The 15,459-nt window shown below is 53.8% G+C and overlaps 1 protein-coding gene across 1 annotated transcript in view; it reads right to left on the bottom strand.

Moving 5' to 3' along the window:
* Nucleotides 1-15,459, bottom strand: part of PDE1C (phosphodiesterase 1C) — a 393,209-nt gene that overhangs the window by 327,642 nt on the left and 50,108 nt on the right. The window contains exon 2 of the mRNA XM_036246613.1: nt 3,259-3,309. Within this exon, the coding sequence (XP_036102506.1) occupies nt 3,259-3,309 (51 nt within the window). The remainder of the gene's footprint in view (nt 1-3,258; nt 3,310-15,459) is intronic.

The following is a 15,459-nucleotide window of genomic DNA, read 5'->3' as shown; positions in this document are numbered from 1 at the left end:
CCTCTCAGTTAGGGAAGCCAGGAGAACTCCAGAATGGAGCTGCCGCACTCGCAAGCTTTGGACCCGTGCCTCCCTCCCCATGGTGTCTCCCAAGTCCGGGGCTCTCTCCCCTGAAGCTGCCCAGTGCGCCCAGTGCGCCGCTTTGAAGGCTCCTGGAGTGGAGCGCGCGGCAAATGCTGGCCTCGTCCTGCCACCCTGTGGCCAAGGCTAAGCACTGCAAGCGGCCTCTTCCTTGAAAAATTATACTGGTTTGATTTGGGCTTTGTTTGTTTTTCCTTAAATATAATTGACATATAACATTTCATTAGTTACAGGTGTGGAACATAGGGATTTGATATTTGTATACATTTCAAAATAATTCACAGTAAAATCAAAGTAAATCTCCTTAACGTTCATCACCACCACAGTTACACTTTTTTTCTTGTCATGAGAACTTTCGAGATCTAAGTCTTTTATCCCCTTTCAAATATACAATATGGTGCTGCTAACTCCCGTGACCATCCTGTACTTACCCTGCACTCCAAGACTTTTGTTTTTATTTTGTTTTTTAGATTCCACATACAAGTGAGATCCCCCGGGTTTTGCCCTCCTCTGCTTGCCTTACCGCACTCAGCCTAGTAAACCTGGATGGCCCTTGAGGGCTTTGGGGTTTTGTCAGGATTTGGAGTTTCCTTCTCTAACTGCTAACCCCTGCTCAGTCCCCAAGCCTCAGCTCACACACGCTTTCTCCAGGGACTTGAATCCACGCCTCCCCGGTCAGATGCCACTGGTCAGATGCCACCGGTCAGATGATGCCATCGGCCCTCACAGCTCCCGCCCAGTCGCCAGCTTCCCCTCCACACACCGCCTACAGCCACTCACGTCGCCTCCCTGGTCAGACTGGGAGCTATTGAAGACAAACGTACTCGTCTGTGTCTCCAGGGCCGGCACAGAAAAGTCCTCAATGTATATGCGGAAGAAAGGGAGGGGGAGAATTAGAGGGGGGGGAGGGAGAGGGGAGCGAGGGAGGGAGGAGGAGGAAGATGATCAGGGAGATAATATATGTAACCACAGCCCGCCACACTTCCTGAGCGTCACAGCGCGCAGGCACGGATACATTCATGTGATGTATCCCAGGCTCTCAGGACCAATATCCACTCAGGGGTCCCAGCCCCCCCAGGGACTGAAAGGTTAATGCCTGGTCTAGCGGGGTCCCCTGGACCCTGGTCACATCACCCCTGGCCAACATCAGCACCTCATCTTCCAGTCTCCAAACAACAGGCTATCACCCAAACCCTTCCCACTTTCCACACCCACATTTCATTGGCACCGCACTGCCCCATCGAGGTCACCTCGGCGGGGACGTGTCCCTGAGGGTCTGTGTTCCTTCCTGGTTTCTTCCCACTCGTATCTGCTGCGACAAGATGGAGTCGCTAAGGTGCCATTGGGCTGCTCTCCAGAACCTTCACCAAGTCAGAATTCTTTTCCTTTCTCCTTTTCTTCAGAATCAGCCCAACTGGATTGCTTTGCCACTAATTACCTTCGTCCTACATGGCCCTTTCCCTCGTGTCCCCACTTATCTTCTACGAGTAAGTGTTCGAGTGACACGCCGTCCTCCCAGCCCGGTCACACACGTGAGAAGCCGTGGGAGGCAGGGACAAGGGAAGTCGCCCTCTTCCCTCTGTTTCATCCTGGCTTCCTGGGGAGGGCCCGTCCCTCCCCCACCTGGTGACGCGGGACAGTGAGGTCGCCAGGTGCTCCCTGGGAGGGGCCTGTGCAGAGGCCCAGCGGGGCCAGGACCTTCCAGCTTATGAGTCTGCCTGACTCCTGCTCCGGAGCGGAACACAGACAGGGACTAAAAGCACATTTGTCACTGGGCTGTGGGATGAGACACGTACTTGGGAAATAATGGCTCCAGGTAGGAGGGCAGGGATGGTTGGGGCCTGGGAGAAGCGAATGTTTGATGACACCGTTTCTAAAATGTGAGCACTTAAGGCTCTTTCGTTATTATGTGTTATTACAGTTCTATAAAAATCGTTTCCAGGAATCAATCCCAAAGTGTTGAAGCTTCCCCAAAAGGCAGAGCTTAGAAGATGCTCTGTAGATAAATTATACTCAACCCTACGCATGAAGTCGGCCTGTGGCAGGGTCCACTCTCGGGACGTGACTGACCCCACGTGAACACCGCGTGTGGCTCTCGTGCCAGGACTTCAAAAGACAGCAACTTCTTATAAAGGAGGAAAGATGGGCATGAATTTCCCGTTTCTCATGAGTGTGCCGAGGCCCGGAGAGAGTACATGGGATCACTCTAAGTGAAAGCCAGCACGCAGTGACGGTGCTGGAAATAAACATCCATCTGCCATGACTTCCAGTGCTACCACTTCTGCAGTGGTGCCCACCCCACCCTGCTCCATCTCTGGTATCCCGCTCCTTCCGGGGGATCGGGTTCTCATGACCTCGTGTGTGATGTGCCAGCCACACGGCCCCAGGAAACACTGACAGGCCTTTGACTCCTGCTCTCCCATTAGAATCAAGACCTGGAGACAAAGGAGTCAGGTGACACTGAGGGGGGACACCGAGGGAGGCCCTTGTGGATATCCCTGTGCTGACGGAAGCCACTCCATCTGAGCGTCACAATGTCACCTAACTCAGGTAACGCCGGTGCCGCCATAAATCCGCTGCGGGTGGCGGTGATGCTTTCACAGCGATGGACCTTGACAGCGACAAGTATTTCCCCTGCTCTTCTCACTGACTTCACAAGAAGCCCACCCCAAGGTCCCCACCGTCCATTACAAGCAAGACGCTATGCAAAGTGACCAGCAGGGGGAGGTGCTCTGCTCCCAGGATCTCTGTCCGCCCAGCAAGTCAGAAATCACCCGAGGCTGTTAAGCTGCAGGTTCTGGTTCAGGAGGTCGGGGTGAGGTCGGGGTGAGGTCGGGGTGAGGTCGGGGTGAGGTCGGGGTGAGGTCGGGGTGAGGTCGGGGTGAACCTGGGCTCTGCGATTCTAACAAGCCCCCAGGTGATGTCTGTTCTGCTCCTAGGACCACGCTTGGAACAGCAAAGGCTCGAACAGTTAGACACATGGCAGTTTCAAGGACTGAACAGGCAATAGCAGGACTAGCTCCCCCATGATGGGGCTCGGATGGCTGCGGACCCACCGGAGACCTGTCTTGTGTTGTTCTCTTACTGCGGTGTTTGACTGGCACTGGGCAGCACTACGAGAGAGAATGCACTGAAGGAGCCCAGGAAAGGGGCGAGAGGTTTACTCACGGGAGAAGCGAGAGAAGCGGGTGAGGGGTCCGGCAGTCTTGTCTCCAGCTTCATTTGCAACTGGGGGGAGAGAAAAAAAAACAGAGGGTGCCATTAAGAACGGGCACGTGTGTACACAGAACATGCCGACCTAGAGCTCATGCTCTGGATGGTGTGACAGTAGCTATGTTTGCAAGCCTTTGTAAGAGAACAGAAACAACTTTACTTCTGTTCTTTCTGTATTTCCAGTGCTGCTCTTAATAATGTCCAGGTGAGGTCGAATGTCTTCATTGTTTTGAGTAGAATATCTGAATGAAGCTGGAGAGGACCTGACACACTGAGCTCACCATGCCTGCAGGAATCAATCGGCCTGACCCAGGATACATCTGTCCTTCTGCCTCCAACTTCCCCTCATCCGGCTGATCTGTCCATCAACACACAACTGTGCCCCAACCACCTGCCGCCAGCCTGGTTTGCTAGGACCAATAGGGGCAAAGCTAGGGCAGGGACGTCAGGAGATAACAAAGTTGGTTTTTATTAAGAGAGATATTTAAATATAGACACTAACAAGTGGGGGGCGCCAAAATGGGGGGGGGGGGTTCCAGGAAGTTGTCCAGAGAATTGCTTGAGAAAACCTTCCCCCCTAAAGCTTCTCATTAGGACCGTGTGCCCACCTCTGAAGGGCCTCTAATTCATCATGTCAAAAGCGGTGTTGTCAATGTCCTCTATATGGATAAACACCATCTTTGTGATTAACGAAGAGGTCAATGATCAAGTGGAAACACACGTTTCCCTCACTTTAAATATGACTTTCAATGCCCATAAAGGTTCTACCTTGGTTGTTTTGTATATACATAGTCAACACAGGCATAGAGGTTTGTGACCAACTAGAATGAACAACCAAAGCAACCAACTGGAAAAACCAGTTCATTTCAGTTTAGTTAAAAAAAAAAAAAAAAAACAGTCAGTACCCAGGCAGAAGAAAGAAGATTGCTGATGTAAGCATTCATGAGAGGTCGCAGGGGTGGGACAAAAGAAATCACTACCTCATAAACGTATGTCATCATTTTGCAAACAATGGAAGGAGTCAAAACAAAATTCCCGCACCCTCTCACAAAGGTCAACATTTTAAAATTTACTACACGTGGACAGTTTTTTTTAATTAAGGGACTGGAGCTCAGTCTGCATCTGTGTTTCTGTTATTTGCATGGCCCGGAAGTCTCCAGTCTTCGTACGTTACAAACCAGACAGTGCACAAAACGACCAGCAGGGGAAGGTCCGCCCACAAGGTCTCAGCCCATCACAGGAAAGAGGGAGAGGGGTGGGCAGAGAGCCCAAGGCAGGTGTAGGCAGGCGTTTCCCTGCTCTGGAGACACCACGGTCGCTCTAGAGGAAGCAGAGACCAGTGCAATCGCTGAGGACACCAGCAACCACCAACGCGTTCAGCTCGGAAAGCCACACTTTCCCCTTGGGAAGAAAGGTTTGGTGACCCCACTGTCACCGCCACACGTGCGGCAATGGCTGCCTGTGCACCCCTCTCCCGCCACCCTATCCGCGGAGGGGACTGCTGCCCAGGTCCGCGTCAGGAGAGGCTGGAGTGGAGACCTGGGCCAGCGGGCCCCCAAGAGCTCTCTCTGCTCACAGGGACCTGAGCCCTGCTCCCTGCATTATTTTCCTAGACCCGGACCCAGCGCCACAGTCAAGTGACGTCCCAACGCCTACAAGAGACAAGCCAGCTACCTTAGCCTGGTCTCCTGGCCCCACCTGTCCTCTCAGCTCACTGTTTCCCAGAGCATCCTTGTCACATGCTCTGCGCTGACAATTCCCAAACACACGCCCTACCCGCCCCTCCTCCCAGGACACGCTCCTGCGGCTTCACCTGGCCAGCTCCCACTCATTCCTCAAAGCACCCCACTTCCCACCACACCTTCTCCACGCCACAGATCTCCGCCCCTATGACTGACTCCCCTTCCGGACCACGGTTCTCGAACCGCGGGCGGATCAGAACCACCAGGAAGGACTGCGGAGACAGACTGTTAAGATGCAGATTCTAATTCGAGGCACCCGGAGTGAGGCCCAAGAATCTGCCCTTCTACCAAGTTGTCCAGGTGATCTACTGAGGATGCTGGTCTGGGGACCCTATTTTGAGAACAGCGTCTCTCACCTACCCCAGCCAAGTCAAGGATCAAAACTCTGGGGGGGGGTGGTGCTAATCTTCACCCGAGGATATTTTCCCATTGATTTTATTTTTTATTTTTTAGAATGAAAAGGAGGAAGGAAGGGGAAGAGAGAGAAATACTGATGTGAGAGAGACACATCGATTGGTTGCCTCCCACACAACCCCCAACCAGGGCTGGGGATCGAACCTGCAACCCAGGTACGTGCCCTTGACCAGGAATCGAACCCGTGGCACTTAGGTCCTCGGACTGACACTCTAACCACTGAGCCACACTGGCCAGAGCTCTCCAGTCTTTTTAGCAGTAACTGGCACACAAAACAACGCGTTCTGTCAACATTTTGAGAACTGAATGAGGGAGACTGAGACCCTACCAACGGCCCCGGATGGCTTAGCAGATCCAGACCTCAGACTGGCTTCCAGAGGACTATAAAAAGCCCACGTGTGTTTTGTTTGGTCTCACGGTTTTTCATTTTTAAACAATTGGTTGTCTACATTTTAAAAATCAAGTGATTTCAACCACAAATGCGAATGTCGGTTCCTCCCAAAAACTGAAGAGCTGTCCTCTCCAACAGGTCGGCAATGAATCAGCACCGAGACGCCCCCTAGGGGTGGCGCCGCCTCCTGCACGCTCGGGGGGCAGCTCCCTGCCGACTGGCATTGGGCTTTCTACACTCTCATCACGGCCCAGAGGGCAAATGAAAACAGGACCTCTTAAAGAATGAAAACAAAGGAATGAAACTAGAACTCAGCAGAGACCAGCCCTACAAAAAGGGGTGGTAGTCAGGCATGCTAAGCACTTCTGACCCCAGCCACACTGCCCAGAATGCTCAACAGACTGCTCGAACTCACCAAGGCTTCCTGACCAGGGGGAGCCTTCCTACAGGGCTGTTCATCTCTTATTTGTAACAATATACAGTGAGCTTTAACAGGAACGTAGATGTCCCATTTCTCAGGTGCAATTAGAACTTGAATTTGGCAAGATCTCACAAAAGGGATTATGCAGATTTAAGGAAAGTTATCCATGTCACACTGTTGGGCAAAGCACACAGACGGGTATGTATTATTGATCTCATTGATGTTGAATTATGTGTCTAGGTTACATGTGCACACAGGCACAGAGAAGTGAGTGGAAAAGTGTGCACCAGGTATACTAACAATTACAGCTTCTGTGTGCTGGCATTTGGGGAGATTTTTAGCCTCTTTTGTACATTCCTATATAAACTCAATGGTTTGTGATAAGCATGTACTAAAGGAATAGAAAATAGTTGACTATTACTTCATATTTATAGTTTTGGATACTGTACATGTATGTTTGTTGGTTTGTATAAAATGTGCTTTAGATTTGGATTTTAGAGCAGTCTTGGATCTCAGAATCCAGGGATGTCCAATCTGTAGTCCAAGAGGGCACCCTATGAACTCAATAAATGAATCATCTCCACTCCCCTCTCCGGCAGGTCCCACACGTCACAGGTCTGTGGCCTGCAGCCCTGGCCACACATCAGAGTCACCTAGAAAATTTACAAGTCCCGGTGCCCAGGCCATACCCCAGACCATACCCCAGGCCATACCCCAGACCGGTTAAATAGGGTCTGGGGTGGGAGGTGGGCCCCAAGCTTCAGTACTGTAAGTTCATCTCCCCAATGATTCCAAAGAGCAGCCGGCTCAGAAACAGTAATAAATGGTGTGACTTCATACATCTTTATCAGAGCAGCATTCAGGGAGGAAGGTGGGGCTCAGATTCCTTCCAAAATAATTACCCCTATTCAGCTCTTCTTTTCAGGCTGCTATTGTTTTGTCATTAAAACCCTGAACAGAGACACGACACTAAGAAAAATTCAACCATTAAGACTGCAAACATAACTGTGAGGCTCAATCAGTGGGCAGCTCTTCACTTTTATAAAAAGGTTCATTTTGCACTGCCTCTGTCTTCAGTGCGTGTATCGAGTGCCACGCGGGAGCTCGGGCTGAGCTAGGCTCTGCAAGGATGGCAACAATAGCTTGCGCTCAGCCTTGACATATGAGCCAGGAGGGTGGTTAGCTGTGCCTCTGGTCTGGGTTCACTCAAGGGTGATCAGCTAAGGAGCTAACTTTAAGGTGGTGACAATGCTGATGATAATGATGACGATAGTGATGATGATGATAGTGATGATGATAGTGATGATAATAGTGGTGATAATAGTGATGATGACAGGGATGACGATAGTGATGACGATGATAGTGATGACGATGATAGTGATGATGACAGGGATGACGATAGTGATGACGATGATAGTGATGACGATGATAGTGATGATGGCAGTGATGACGATAGTGATGATGATGATAGTGATGATGATAGTGATGATAATAGTGGTGATAATAGTGATGATGACAGGGATGACGATAGTGATGACGATGATAGTGACGATGATAGTGATGATGACAGTGATGACGATAGTGATGACGATGATAGTGATGATAGTGATGATAATAGTGGTGATAATAGTGATGATGACAGGGATGACGATAGTGATGACGATGATAGTGACGATAATAGTGATGATGACAGTGATGACGATAGTGATGATGATGATAGTGATGATAGTGATGATAATAGTGGTGATAATAGTGATGATGACAGGGATGACGATAGTGATGACGATGATAGTGATGATGATAGTGATGATAATAGTGATGATAATAGTGGTGATAATAGTGATGATGACAGTGATGACGATAGTGATGATGATGATAGTGATGATGATAGTGATGATAATAGTGGTGATAATAGTGATGATGACAGGGATGACGATAGTGATGATGATGATAGTGATGATGATAGTGGTGATAATAGTGGTGATAATAGTGATGATGACAGGGATGACGATAGTGATGATGATGATAGACGATGATGATGATGATGCAGATTCCTTGGTCCTGTCCCAGATTCACTGAATCAGAATCCCTGCGAGTGGGGACAGGATCCTGGGTTTTAATCAACTGTCTCCAAAGGTACATTCATATCTGAGAAGCAGCACCCTACATAAAGTGTTCCCCTGATATGTGTGTTGCATGTTCCATGCCACCACCCCCCCCAAAAAAATGACCAGAAACAAATCCTGAAATAAGGGTTTGCCATGGAGATGAGTGGGAGGGAGGCAGGTGAGACAGGAAGTTAAAGCATGGACACCCCGATCCCAGGCAGAGAAGGCGGGCCTGAGGTCCCAGCGAGGCCACAAACGCTCCTGGCCGTCTGGTCCAAACAGTCGCGGTGGTGGCCCGAGCAGGTGCACACTGCTTTGTAACCAAAACCAGCACCGAACACACCGCCACCCTTGTTGCGAAAGCCCTGGCACCTGGGCGAGCATACACGCAGCTGGGGTGCTGGGTGCCAGGGCAAACACCCAGCCAGCTGGTGCGAGCGAGGCAGAGCCTGGCTTCCTGCCAGGAAATCCGCCCAACGCTGCTTTGCCACAGCTGTGCGACCCTCCCCAGCTGAGATCCTTTGTGCAGCCCGGTGGCTGGAAAGCCAGGCACAAGGGGCTCCCAGAGAAGAAGGAGGTCCCAGGCCATCTTCCTAGTTACCAGAGAAGGTGACGCTCAGAACTGCTCACAGGGGTCTGGCCTCGCCGCACCTGGGCAGCAGCAGGAGCCCGGGATGGAACGCTGGGGAGACAGACTTGGCCCAAGAGCCTCATGAACTCTCTGCGCTCAGCTGTCACGTCCAAGGCCCTCCATGACCGGCTTACTAAGACCACAGCTCCCAGCTCCCCCTTCCTCCGCCCCAGTCCCTTCCCCTCCCGGTGGCACTTACCATCTGGATCATCTCATAGTCTCTGTCCTTCAGCCATTGGGCTTATCGCCTTTCTCCTTCCACAACAATGTGAGCCCCACACAAGCATGGATTGTCTGCCAATAAGAAACCTACCATATCCCCAGGGCCTAAGGGCCTGGCGCGCACGAATCAATGAGCAACCTTCTACCAGCCTACCGTGCAGAGTGTGGCGGGGCCAAGAAGCGGGAAACGAGGGAGAAGGTGCAAGAACATGAACGCGCACGGAGCACACAGGTGTTGGAAGTATCCACCCCGCCCTTCAGAAAGTTATCAAAACTGACTGAGCTGCAGGCACCAGAGGGCGCTGCGCCCAGTGGTCAGCCTGCTGTCACACTAAGACCGTCGTTCCCATGTGACAGACGGGACACGGGAGCTCAGAAAGGGTGGGTGGCTTTCCCAAACCCACACAATTGTTTGGCAAAACCAACCCAAACCCAGGTGTACCTGCCCCAAAGTCCAGGTCCTTTCCATTGAGCCTCTTCGCCGTCCAAGAAGGGTAGGCAGGTAGGAGCTGTGCCCTGAGAGGGCCACACCTAGAGGAGAATCTCCCTGAGGCCTGACCCTGCCCCCATGCCTCCAGCCCCAGTGAGGGCCACGTACCAGCCTATGGAGAACGGGGGAGCTCACCTGCCTGGGACCTCGTGCCTGGCACCAACCCCGGAGATGGTCAGTAGAGAGAGGCCCTATTGTAAGGTGGGCATGGAGGACCAGCACCCTCAACAACACAACCCCAAAGAGGAAGAAGCTAATTACAAAGGGAAGAACTTCGCCCTGGCCAGTCTGCTCAGCGGTTAGAACATCGGCTCATGGACCAAAGAGTCACAGGTTCAATTCCGGTCAAGGGCACATACCTAGGTTGCGGTTCGTCCCCGGCCCTGGTCAGGTCGTGTGGGAGGCAACCAATCCATGTGTCTCTCTCACGTCGATGTCTCTCTCTCTCTCTCTCTCTCTCCCTCGCTCCCTTCCACTCTGTCTGAAGATACATGGAAAAATATCCTCAGGTGCGGATTCAAACACAAACAAAGGGAAGAGCTTCACTGCCATGTTCATGCACCAGCCCAGCGACCCGGTGTCTCCCCACCCCCACTAAGCCTTCCCCAGGTGGACAACGGGTACAAGGGAATGGAAACAAGCATCAGATTCCTCTCAGCACGAGGAGCAGTGCAGCTCATAGACACGGGCCTGGGAGCAAGCCTGTTCTGCACAGGGGAGGAAGCTGACTTTCTGAGCTCAGACCAGGCAGCGGCACAGCTGGGAACTTCGCCCGCCTCCTCCTTCCCGGAGCGCACGCGCCTCCGACTCCCACGCACACACTGTTCGAGGGCAATGCAGAGGGTTTGCTCCTTTGCCTCCACTGGGTGGACAACCCCAGGACCTGGTTTAGGCATAAACATGTGGAAGTGACTGGCGAAGGCCAAGTCCAGTGCTGTGTGGAGAAGGCTTCTTCTGATGCTGAGTCTGAGCCCTTCTGTTCTCGAGAGTTCACAGGGAGAGCACATTAAAAGTCCTCTGGTCCAGCCCAGGCCGGGTGGCTCAGGTGGCTGGAGCATCACCCCATGCACCAAAAGGCTGCGAGTTTGATCCCTAGTTGGGGTGCGCACAGGAGTCAAGGTCGATGTTTCTCTTCTCTCTCAGCACGGTCGCACAGGTGCTCACAAGACGCTGCTTTGCCCCAGGTGCCTGCCTGAGCCAGGGGAGTGCATGGGGTACTGCAACAGAACCTGTCGAAGCAGAACTCGCTGTCTGTGTCCCCTGGCACCTGCCCTCCCTCCCCTCCTCTCCCCAGTGCAGCTGATCAGCAAAAATGCGATGTTTGACTGGTTTCCATTCTTTCCTTCATACCATAGTCCTTCCATCAAGTCCTGTAGGTTTACCTCTAAAACAGATCCTAACTCCTTCCTGCTTCTCTCCTAAAACTCTGGCCCGAGCATCCAGGGCCCTCGCTTAGCCGACACCAACATGCCCCCAGGCCCCCGCGGCGCCCCTGCCGCTGTCCGCACAGCCTCCCATCATCCGACCACATCATGACCCACGCAGAACCCTCCAGGGCCCTCGCTGCGCTCCAACCACATCCCTCCCTGTCTGACCTCGCCTCCCCCCTCCCCGGCTGACTGACTAAGCTTAGCTACACGGGCCAACTTTCTCTCTCTTTTTTTATTTTTGTTCATCTTCGCCAGAGGATATTTTTTCCATTGTTTTTTTTTTAGAGAGAGTGGAAGGGGAGGGTGGGAGACATCGATGTGAGAGAGACACACCAACTGGTTGCCTCCCGCACACACCCTAGCCAGGGCCGGGATCGAACCCACAACCAAGGTATGTGCCCTTGACTGGAAATCGAACCTGTGACCCCTTGGTCCACAGACGGACGCTCTAACCACTGAGCACACCAGCCAGGGCTAACTCTGTCTGTCCTCAAGCCACCACATGGATTTCTGTATCAGGTCCCCCCTTGTTTCTCCGGCTCGGTGTGCTGTGCCCCCGGTAGGAAGCGATGCCCCGCGCAGACCCTCCCCGTGCCAGGTGCCCGTCTCAGCACTTTGCACATGCTGACTCACAGGAGGTGTGCTACTGTTATCCCCCTTTACACATGAGGTAACGGCGGCACAGAGAGGTTAGGTGATCCACCCAAGGCCACACAGCTGGCTGGTGGCAGAGCGGGAGTCATCAGGCAGTCTAGCTCCAAGCGCTCCATCTCCTGGCTTGTCATCCACAGGCTCCCACAGGCCCTCCCCACAGGAAGTAGCCCCTGGTCCCTCCAGCCCACCCCACCCCTCCCTCCACACCCTGCACGCCAGCCCCACCCGGCCCCCTCCTACCCCAAGCCTTATTCACGTGCGGCCTTGATTTTCACGCCCTTCTCCATCTGCCCAGTTAATAAACGCCCACCAGCGCGGCAGGCCCTCTGTGACCTCCTCTGTGACCTCCCGCGCGGCGGGCCCTCTGTGACCTCCTCTGTGACCTCCCGCGGCGGGCCCTCTGTGACCTCCTCTGTGACCTCCCGCGTGGCAGGGCCCTCTGTGACCTCCTGTGCTCCTGACGTGTTCTCCAGGTGGCCGGTGGAGAGACCGCGGGTCTCCACTCAGACAGACCTGACGGCACCCTGGCTCCTCTGCTGTGCCACCAGCCCTCTCTGAGTCACTCTCCTGAGGTGCACACGTCACAGTACCTGCCTCTCGGGTTGTCACTTCTAGTCATGTCACTGACCCCACCATGGCGGCTCCACTCTCATGACCTAATCGCCTCCCACAGGCCCCACCCCAAATACCATCGCACCAGGGTTCCCACATATGCTCCTGGGGGCAAAGGGGACAAAATGTGGTCCTGACATTCCGATGCAGGGGAATTAAACCAGAGCCGAGGAGACTCCATGGCTCTTCAACCAGGGGCCACAGGGGCCTCCATCCCAGCCCCCCTGTCGCAGAGGGTGACCTGTGCCCATGCCAGACCCCGGTGCAGCAGGGCTCGGCGTGAGTGTCGTGTGTCTGTCCCCCACCATGTGGAGGACTCTCCGGGGCCACCCTGTCCAGGAACAGTTCCTCACAGGGCAGTGCCCCTCTCTTTCTTTCCGACCCCGCCTCTCCTGAGTCTCCCCATTGCCTGGCAACAGTGACGCCATTCTGTGCCCCAGGGGTTCACCCTGCCACTGGGGGCCCCCCTTCCCTCCCGAGGGGTGAAGAGCGGCAGCATTCCAAGGCATGTTCTCATGGGCCCCCAAGACAGCAGTGGAGGCTGAGGCCAGCCACAGGCGGTGCCTCCAGGCCCACCTCGGAAACACCTGGCCACCACCTGCCGCTCCTTTGGAAGAGGGAGTTGCTTTGGGCCCCGAAGAAACATCCCAGGAAGTGTGTTCCTGGAAACAGAAAGGGGAAATACACATTTCCAGAGCACCTGCTCTGTGCACGCCCAGGGTTTGTTTGTTTGTTTGTTTGTTTGTTTGTTTGTTTGTTTTTATCCTCACCTGAGGACATTTTTCCATTTTTTTTGTTCAGATAGAGTGGGAGGGGGAGAGAGAGAGAAAGAGAGACAGAGAGAGAGAGAGAGAAACATCGATGTGAAAGGGACACATCGAGTGGCTGCCACCCACACAACCCAACCAGGGCCAGGGACAAACTGCAACCGAGGTACATGCCCTTAGCAGGAACCGAACCCAGGTCTCTCTGGACCACAGGCCGGTGCTCTAACCGCTGAGCAAAACTGGCCAGGGCACGCCCGGGGTTTTTACACACATCTCTCTCTCTCCACCGCCCTGTGAGATACACGTCACTCTCCTCTTCTCCCGATGAGTAGACAGGTCCGAAGAGGCCGTATAACTTGCCCAAGAACACAGACAGCGGTGTGTACTGCTGGGCAGGCCGCGCACCGCACAAGTCACACGTGGTCACCGTAGGTCGGTCGTGGGGGTTCTCCAGCACAGAGGAACTTCAGGAAGAGGCATCTTTTTCCAATTCGCACCAAGGCACATGCGCGTCAGCGATGATTCTACTAGCTCGCCACCCCCTGCCGGCCAGGGGTGCCCTGACCCCGTGTCTGTCCAACTCCAGCGCCGCGGCCCTCTCCACCATGCCGCCACACTTCCTTGGGACACCGTCCCTACCACGTTCCCCACAGTTCAGCTGGCAGACGGAGTCCCAGGCCTCTAGACCACCCGAGCTGGAAGAGTTGTTGGCAAGCAACAACCTACCTTCCCTCTGCATTGGCGAAACAAGGACCCAGAGAACCAAGTGACGGCTGCGACTCACACCAGAGTGACCAAGGCAAGTCCGGCCCTGGTATGAAGTTGTTCTCAGCACAACCTCAGGTGGTCAGAACCAGATGCCTAGGCTCAGGGTCTCATCTTTCTTTGGCATCGGAATCACTTTCTTAGCTGCAAGTGGAGGCAGTGAGTGAGGGGTCTGCAGGGAGAGTCCCTCACGGACAGCTCCCCGGAGTCCGAGCTTAAAGACCGAGGCACTGGAGGGAAGAGGGAGCGGAGGGGCCGCAGTCCAGCGGCCTCTCCAGAAGAGGCGAGAAGTCCATTCCTCTGCAGGCCTACCAGGTCCTGGGAGGGAAACGGTTGCTAGGTGGAAGCTTCTAGGCCCTCCCCGGTGGCTCTCAAGACTGTCGTCCACCTTGAAGGGAGGGCTCACATTCTGCACAGGCCTCCCTGGGAGCCCCCGAAAACCATGGCGACAGCCCCCAAGAGGCAACTCCGTTCGGGCTGGGCTCCAGCTGGGGCGACAGGCGCCAAGGGAAAAAGAACACAGGGAGGAAATCCGAGCACTTAATTGCCGTTCTGTGGAAGGTGCCAATTAAAATGCTTCACCCTTCTGCGGCCTCAGCTCAGCCGGGCTCCCTCGTTAACAGCTCCTTCCAGAACCCCAGGCCCACCCAGCTCCCTGTCGGGACAGTGCAGCCCAAGCATGCCCGAGTTAGGCTAAAGGCGTGATGGCCGTAGACACCCCTAGAACTGCAGAGACTGCTCCTGGACACTGCAGTTCAGAGAAGCAAGGTCACCTGCCCCAAATCACTCAGCCGGTCCTTCCTGGCTCCATAGCATTCATGAGACGACACTTGAGACGTCACTGGAAATGATCACCCCCACCATCCATGCACCTGGCCACCCATTTTCTGCTTGAGTCCCTGACACTGCCCCGCACACAGCCAGTTAGGAACCGGGCAGGAGAGCGTCCAGAACTCTGGACTCCCCCCTGCCCCAGCTCACACGGCCCAGGAGAGAACAGACCCCTGAGTTACCCGCAAATCGATGCTGGAAGATGCTCACTAAGTCCCGCAGGAAGCCTCCAGCGACCACTAAGAGATCTCTGTCCAGCAGGGCTCTGGTGTAGTGCCCGCCTTCCGCTCAGAGCGCAGTTATCAGGCAGGAGGAGCAGCTTAGTGCCGCACAGGAGCTAAGGAGTCTCAAAGCCCGCCTGTGGGGACACTTGTTTAAAAGAGAAGCACATGGAAAGAGAGCATGAAAAAAGTTCATGCTTTCGTGATGTTACCAACATGAGTATGAACACGAACAGAGGCGAAATCATTGTAAATAAACACCAGAGCCTACCCCAGCTGGCAAAGTGGACGCAAACTGTTTTATGATAGCGCTTAAACAAATTACGCTTATCACAGAAGTGTAGAATATTAGAGAAAATACTGATTTCATAATCTAATTTAGCATACGCAGAGATTATTGAAGAAAACAATGCCCGGCCAGTGTGGTTCAGTGTTTGAGCGTTGACCCCTGCACCAAGAGGTCACC

The sequence above is a fragment of the Molossus molossus genome, unplaced genomic scaffold (assembly GCF_014108415.1).
Source record: "Molossus molossus isolate mMolMol1 unplaced genomic scaffold, mMolMol1.p scaffold_m16_p_7, whole genome shotgun sequence".
NCBI lineage: Eukaryota > Metazoa > Chordata > Mammalia > Chiroptera > Molossidae > Molossus > Molossus molossus.
This window is presented reverse-complemented; position numbering and strand designations above follow the sequence as displayed.